Source organism: Topomyia yanbarensis, chromosome 2, assembly GCF_030247195.1.
Source record: "Topomyia yanbarensis strain Yona2022 chromosome 2, ASM3024719v1, whole genome shotgun sequence".
In the NCBI taxonomy this organism is placed as follows: domain Eukaryota; kingdom Metazoa; phylum Arthropoda; class Insecta; order Diptera; family Culicidae; genus Topomyia; species Topomyia yanbarensis.
Window position 1 is genome coordinate 46,925,631 of NC_080671.1, and position 7,326 is coordinate 46,932,956.

A 7,326-nucleotide genomic window follows, 5' to 3' on the forward strand; every position below is an offset into this window, starting at 1 on the left:
CGCATTATCGATGACGAAACAATAGAGATAGCAGATGTTTTGTGCTGCTTCTCGGTCCGCCGACGTTTGGCATGATTTTCGCTATTGCATTCGTTGCCTTCGCCGACATTCCGCAGGTGTAGTTGACGTGGTTATTGAAGCAACTGCAATCTTGGACAGACCGCACTCACCCTCCGAGCATTTCGTCAGCCTGTTAAGAATGATTCTTTCCAGAAATTTTCCGAGTGTATCCAACAGACATTTGGGCCTATACGAGGCCGGATCGCTCGGTGGCTTTGGCAGTAACTCCAGATTCTATACCTTTCACATTTCGGGGAAATTGCCTTCATTTAAACATTTCTGCAGCACCATCCACATGTTCGGATATACCAAGATCGCAGCTTTCAGCACCACATTTGGTATTCCATCCAAACCGGGGACTTTCTTTGATTTCAGGCACTCGATGCTTCTGCGAGCTCAGCGTTAGTCACTTTCCGAGCGTCCGTGTTTGCTCTTTCTTCTGCGCCGTACGGTGTTGGTGACCAGATAGTTGGATCGTGCTTCGGGAAAAGACCCTCAGTGATTATCTTCAGCTTACTGGGGCACATTTCGGCTGGCATCATTGAGCCTTTCATTTTCCCCATCACGACTCGTTACGCGTCGTCCCAGGGATTGGCGACTACTTCTCGGCAATGTAGCAATATTGTGCACTTGCTAAACCCGATCTCCCGTTTTAAAGCGGCCCTAGCTTCCCGAAACTCTGCAGGGATACACCATTTTGTGTTGGTTTCTCTACTACCCCACTCCACAGCCCACGCGTTGAAGTCACCACCAATGAATACCGGCTTTCGACCGATCAAATGCTCGGTAAACTGCTCCAGCATTTGCCTGAACTGCTCCACTGTCCTGCTTGGAGGAGCGTAACAGTTGCATACGAAGACGCCGTTGATTTTACCAATCACGAAGCCCTCGTATGAGCGTTCTACCACTTCTTGATTCGGGAATCTGCCCATAACTTGTATTACAGCCGTTCCCGATCTAATCGGCACTCATTTACCGCTATTCAGGGGGACTTGATACGGCTTTGCAATCTAAGCGACATCGCACAGGAGACTGCCACAACAGTTGCTGTGCGGTGTCACAGTGATTCAGATTTATCAGGATTATCTCCATTACCGTTGGTCTGCAGTCGCCCTCTTGTAGGCAGGACATTTAAAGCCACCTGTCTGATGGTAGTTTCCGCAAGCACGGCCTCTGCGTGCAGTATCGCGCAAGATGGGCCGTCTCCCCGCATTTCCAGCACATTCCGGATCTATCCGGGCCTTTGCAAGCCTGCCTGTCATATATCCAAAACCCAAACACTTGAAGTATTTCTCCACTTGTATATTCACTCGTGGGGCGGCTCTCAATTGGCATCTGGACCAGCCAACCGTAACTTGCCTTGTTTGCAGCGGTTACCGGTAAATGAATCATCGTTGCCTGAGTTCCTCCGTATCTTTTCTTTAACCGGATCGTCATGTGAATCTCGCTCTGGTTACACTGCTGCTTCAGTGCACCTCTCAGCTCGTCTTCCGTCGTGTTTTCATCAAGGTCCTTGCACACAATCGCCATCTCCGGGTTTAAGACTTTAAGTTCTGCCTTTTCACCCATTGATTTGGTAATAGTCTCCTGCAAGGATGAGCTGCTGAGAAGGTAGCCTCAGAAGACGCCTATGCTGGCTCAGCTACATCAGCCCTACGCGTTGCCGTGCCATACTCCTTCACGGCAGACAATAGTGCCTTTCGAGTTCTAAGAACCATCTCCTTAATGTCCTTATGGACATTGTTGGTGGAGCTCCTCCACCCAGCACTTCGCTGTCACTACTTTTGGCGTCTGTGGGGTGTGATTTATTCTTGATGAATGACTTCAGCTACTGCTGGTGGTGGTGACCTGACCAAACCACCTCTGGCGAACAGATTCGCTGCGCCTGCTTTCTTTCGCCCCATTTTATTGGGTCTCAACTCCGGGCCGCTATCTCCACTCGATGTACATAGTTACCTCTTGTGATTCCATGATTATCTATGCGAGCAGTGAGGTCATACTAGCCCATATAATTAAATACCATTCCAGAAAGCTTCGGAAATTTCCAATACAGCGCCAATTCGTTAGTTGGGTGTTCGCTAGTTCGGCTGTTCGTTAGTTGGGTGTTCGCTAGTTGGGGCATGCCCCAACTAAAAGACACTCTTATGTCAAAACTGAAAGTCAAAAACTGATTGACGTTTGAATGTCATTGATTTCAAGGGGTTCATTGGTTGATTTCTGTGGCGATCCAGGAATAATCATACTTTAAATTCAATGGAATTTTATTTTTTGATTTCATATTTCGGAATGATTTTAGTGAAATAAATGTGTTAAATATTTCGCTTCTTCCATTCAGCATCAATTAGTTTGTGTCGCAGAGACGTTAGGTTAGTAACTTTTGAAGGTCATCTCTGATGTATTCAATCATATTATCCAATCTTTTTTAGCTAGTGGCAACGTAGTATGTTTGTGCTTTATCGGCTTTTTCCCAACGGTGTATCCATTTCCTGTTTTATGTGAAGGAATTTATCAAAAAATAATTGATGGCAAAAAGAACACTAATGACATACTTGGTCACAAAAGAACAACTTTAAACTGGAAGGAAACAGCCAACTTTTGTGAATTGTAAAATATTTCTGTTTGTTTTTTTTATGAAACAAAACAAAAAATCAGCGTTTCCCTTGGGTAATTTTTGTCAGCTGTCAGTTGCTCCAATTAACGGATACTATTCGCTAGTTGGGGCGCAGTCGTGACCCAACTAACGAATTTGCGTTGTATCTGCCGTGTATCCTATATTGACGATCTGTATACTACAATGCCAATTTGTGTCAGTTTACCCTACTCAAAAAACCTGTAGATTAGCATGATCAAAACATCTCGTCTTACAATAGTACGACGATAACTCAATTGGATAAAGCGTCAGTCCACTCAGTGTCAACGAAGCTCTCTTCGGAAGATGGCGTGTAACGAAATATAATTTCATCAATCGATAGAATTGAAATGTGGAAGGGAAAAGATTTTTTTTATCCACCTACTATTTTATGCATCACTAGATCTAAAATCTACATGCCACCATAAGCTGTATGGTTCTTGAATGGTATGTTGTCAAAATGTATATGGAAAAAGCATATTTTGGTATGGTGACTGTTCTTAACAACCCGTTGTTTATATAGTCGAGTATGGAAAAACGATAATGATTATGTTCGATATTATCGTACATAATTATCGTACAAGGGGCGACTCCAGAAAAAACATTTCGAGAAGGATTCGAAATTTCGATTTTAGAATTAACATTGTACAATACGTAACACCTCATTTAATGAAAATCAGTATTGGTGGTCAAATTTGGTTTGAAATGATTTTGAGGTTGAAACTAGTATAAAATTCAAACTAATTTAAAATTTCTCAACAAGTTGAAAATTTCGGGAGGGGTCCGGACCCTTAGGACGCTCCCTCTGGATCCGCCACTGCAATGTACAATATAACTGCCTATTCTTCATAGTTCGCGTTAAATATATTATATTACATCATATTAAACAAAGTTGATTAAAATTTATTCGAAAAATGGTATGTTTCCCGTCCTTACAAGTATCCAAATTTCACAAGGTCCCTAATCATACCACGTGCCCTTTTTCTATAAATTGCATCCGCATTCGCCGTACTGCTAAACTCAATTTCTTCAACTGTAGAATCATCACCGCTTTGATGTGCTTTTTGTGCCTTCTCCATGTGTTGGTCTATATCGGGCAGTTCTTCACTCGGTGTGCAAATTACTGGCAGCACAAGGAAACTAATCAGCAAGGCGAAGCGCCCAAATCGTTTCAACTGATCCTCGAACGCCGATTGCGGAAACTGCCGCTCTGGATCTCCACCCAATAGAAGCAAACAATCACTGAGTGATTTGTAGTAGTCCTGCAACAGTTGGTCATAGTGGTTTGCCCGTAACACCTCATCCGTGCAGATGAAGATGAAGTAGACAAAATCCAAGGCCGGTGAAACGTAACGGCATAATTGCCAGTCCAGCATACAAATATCCGTTGGTTTCACATTCTGAAACAAAATTTATTAAATCATGGTTGTTGATCACTGCTAAAATACTTACTTCATCTTGATAACGGAACATTGTATTGTTAACCCAACAGTCTCCGTGTCCCAAAACTGCATATGGTTCAGCCTGACTTCCATCTGTATCATTTCTGTATAATTCGGTAACAACTCCCCGAATTGGTTGCATTTTCGTTCTACTTAGCTCGTCGTTCTCGTCGAGAGTTGATATCGCACGCTCACAGCTACCGTTCATCATTTTTGCCATAGCTTGTCTCGGTTCATACTGGATCAGAAGTCCTAGTGGATCTTTAAACTGTTTGAATCGTTCAAACAATTCCGGTTTCTGATCTTTTAACGCGAAAGAAATAGCATGAAGTTTTCCTAACTGTTCCACCAACATTCGAGTGTGCTCGTAATCCACTGGCTCCGACTTCTTCCACATTCGAAACTGTTTCTCCCGCAGATCCTCCATAATGATAACACCCTCAAGCTTCTGAACATCGCAATATGCGTAGTAGCTTTTGGGAAAGCTCCAGAATCCTTTGGGGTCACCCTCAGAAATTCCCATTTCTATTTGAAATTTACGCATCATCGGCAAAACCTCATTGTAAGCTTCTACTTCGCGATGGAATAACCGAATCGTGTACATCTTTCGGGCCTCACTCTGCGGAAGAGTTTTACACACGACTACCACGTCGTCTCGGTTCTGCTCCCGAATGATCACCTTGAACAAATCACCCATGAATCCATCTCCCTTCTTGGAACCATCCTCGAACTCGAACCGTACTAATCCTTCCGTGAAACCTTGTTCCGAAGCTACCGTATTCAAACCACTCTGAATGTAATCAGGTAACTTCGCAAACACAGATTCGTCAGTCATGTTTCAGTGGTTCTGCTTTAACGTACACGACAGTAACAACAGCCAGGCACCCAGTAGTGTTTTGCATTTTTATAATTGCAATCAAGCGTGCACTCGTTTTTTTTCTCAGGCATGATAAACCGGTATTTGATTAGATAAGGGTACCAGATGTCCGAATTCATCCAAGCATCAGATTGAACACCACCTGGCAATGGGTTAGGAGAATCTCGAATAATCATATAATAGACCATTCGTATCGATGCTCTTAAAGATTAGGCATCGCATGCGAGTGCAAAAAAATAAAACCTGTTTCTTTTTTTATTTCAGACTTTATTTTTTGTACTCAAAATTTTGCTTATCTGTACTACCAAAATGGCTAGTTGAGTACCTTTTAACAACACGAAATCTGGTTGATTCCCATTTGGACTTACACACCACACAGATAAAGATGAGAGTGAAGCTAGTTTATGCCATAGAGAACAGACGTCCATCTCGAGCGTTAAGTTGTATAAAATTTAACGGTCTATTCAAAAGTAATTGTGATATCATCTCAACATGTGTTACGAGTTTGATTGAATCGACACCTGATCACACAAAGATTAATGTTTCAATGGATATTCGTTCAATTGTCGAATAGTATTAAACTTTATAGTTCGAACATGGTAGTCTGTTCTCTTTGCATATGCACGTTACGTTAGGCCACAGATAACAGACGTTTAGGCTAGAACAAAATTTCTTAAAAAACCTGTGTAAACTTTCAAATTGATATACGTTGAAAATCCGTGTTTCACTATTGCCATCTGCGCAACTGTTTGCTACACGTGTTTGACAGCTGCACTCTAACTGCATTGTAGTGATCACTGCGCCATCTGCAAACGTTTGCCAAACATGTTTCAGATGTCTGATTTATTCGGAATTTCAGCAGCGGGTATTTACACATGATTCAAATCGAGCCTAAACGTCTGTTATCTGTGGTTAGGCTGACTGGTGAACTCAAAATAATGTCTGATCATGTACAATAGATCCTTTAGGAAAGTTGTTCTGAGCCATTCCAGAGGAATTTGACTCACTTTTCGATTATTCTGTACTATCTGTAGATATACCTACTATTCTTATTCAGCGAGAGTAGATATGGTGAAACTTAGAAAAGAATAGCGAGGACAAAAGCTTAATGGGCTGTGTATGAGACACGATCACGGTTACATTTCAATTTCAGATGATATCAGTGTAGACGAATTTCGCGCCAAGTCGAACAAATGTTGGCAGCACCCTCTCAGATTTTAATGAAACTTTCTGTACATGAAGACTTTGTCACAAAAAGCCACTTTGCCTTTTTTTCTTTTTCCAAAAATGATCTAGACTGTTTTTTAAAAAGGGCCAAACTTTTTTTACCAATTTTTTTCAAATGGTTATTGTCTAAAAATGCAAATCCTACAAAAAATATTGTAGGAGTGGTTTTCACAAAATTTGTCAAATTTTCTAATAAAAATATTGAAAAAAATCTTCATTGACTCCTACACTGAAAAAAATCGATTTTAAAAATTTAAAGTCGATTTACAAAAAGCCCCATTTTTGATTTGGTTGAAATATTGTTCCAAGATACATAATTATGTCCCCTACCTACCGTCAAAATTTTTGAGGAAAACAAGTTTTTTGAAAAAAACTTTACCTTGTCCAAACTTTTTTTCTTCAGTGTATTTTATCGAAAACTAAACCAATGAAAGTCAATCATCTCAGAAACTATTTTCTCAGCTGCTAGCTGCCTGATTCATGCAAAAAGTATCAGCAACGAATTTGGTACATATTCACAAACTTGAATGAAGACTGGATATCGGAAGACTGGAAGACTAAAAGACTAGAAGACAAGAAGACTGGAAGACTTGAAGACTGCAGTTCATTTATTCCTCTCAAAACTGATAAATTTTATGAAACAATTGACAAACTTTTCTAAAATTTATTTTATGTCTGATGGAGCAGCAGCACAATACAAAAATGAGAAAAAATTTGCAAGCTTGTGTAGATTCCAGTCAAAGTATGAGTTAAGGTTGGAGAGAGACTGGGCCAAAATCGAAAACGAAAAAAGCAGTTTTTTTCCACACCGAGTTGTAGATCTTCATACAAATTAATCAGCTTATGCAAAATGTTACAGTAGGTACTGCTGATTGATTTTTATGAAGATCTAACACTCGGTGTGGAATAAAACTGCTTTTTTCGTTTTTGATTTTTGCCGATTCTCTCTCCAACCTTAAGCGCAGAATGGCATTTTGTTTCAGCATCCCATGGAAAATGACTCTGTGATGCTATTGGTGGCATTCTCAAGCGAATGGCAAAAAAGCTAGTCTTGCTCGCGGCTATGGAAATATCATAACAAGTCCCCAAGA

The 7,326-nt window shown here is 40.9% G+C and overlaps 1 protein-coding gene across 1 annotated transcript; it reads right to left on the minus strand.

Moving 5' to 3' along the window:
* Positions 1–3,571: 3,571 nt before the first annotated feature.
* On the minus strand, positions 3,572–5,121 carry LOC131684378 (uncharacterized). Its single transcript, XM_058967217.1, has 2 exons — positions 4,142–5,121; positions 3,572–4,089 (listed from the first exon to the last, which is right to left on the minus strand). The coding sequence occupies exons 1-2, from the start codon at positions 4,964–4,966 to the stop codon at positions 3,622–3,624; spliced, it is 1,293 nt and encodes a 430-aa protein (XP_058823200.1). The 5' UTR covers positions 4,967–5,121; the 3' UTR covers positions 3,572–3,621.
* Between the last annotated feature and the right edge of the window lie 2,205 nt (positions 5,122–7,326).

Excerpts from the sequence above, each read along its gene's own strand:
- LOC131684378 (XM_058967217.1), bottom strand. The coding sequence starts at position 4,966 with ATGACTGACGAATCTGTGTTTGCGAAGTTACCTGATTACATTCAGAGT. Across the intron at positions 4,090-4,141 it reads TGTTCCGTTATCAAGATGAA|AATGTGAAACCAACGGATAT; the intron begins GTAAGTATTTTA and ends ATTTTGTTTCAG.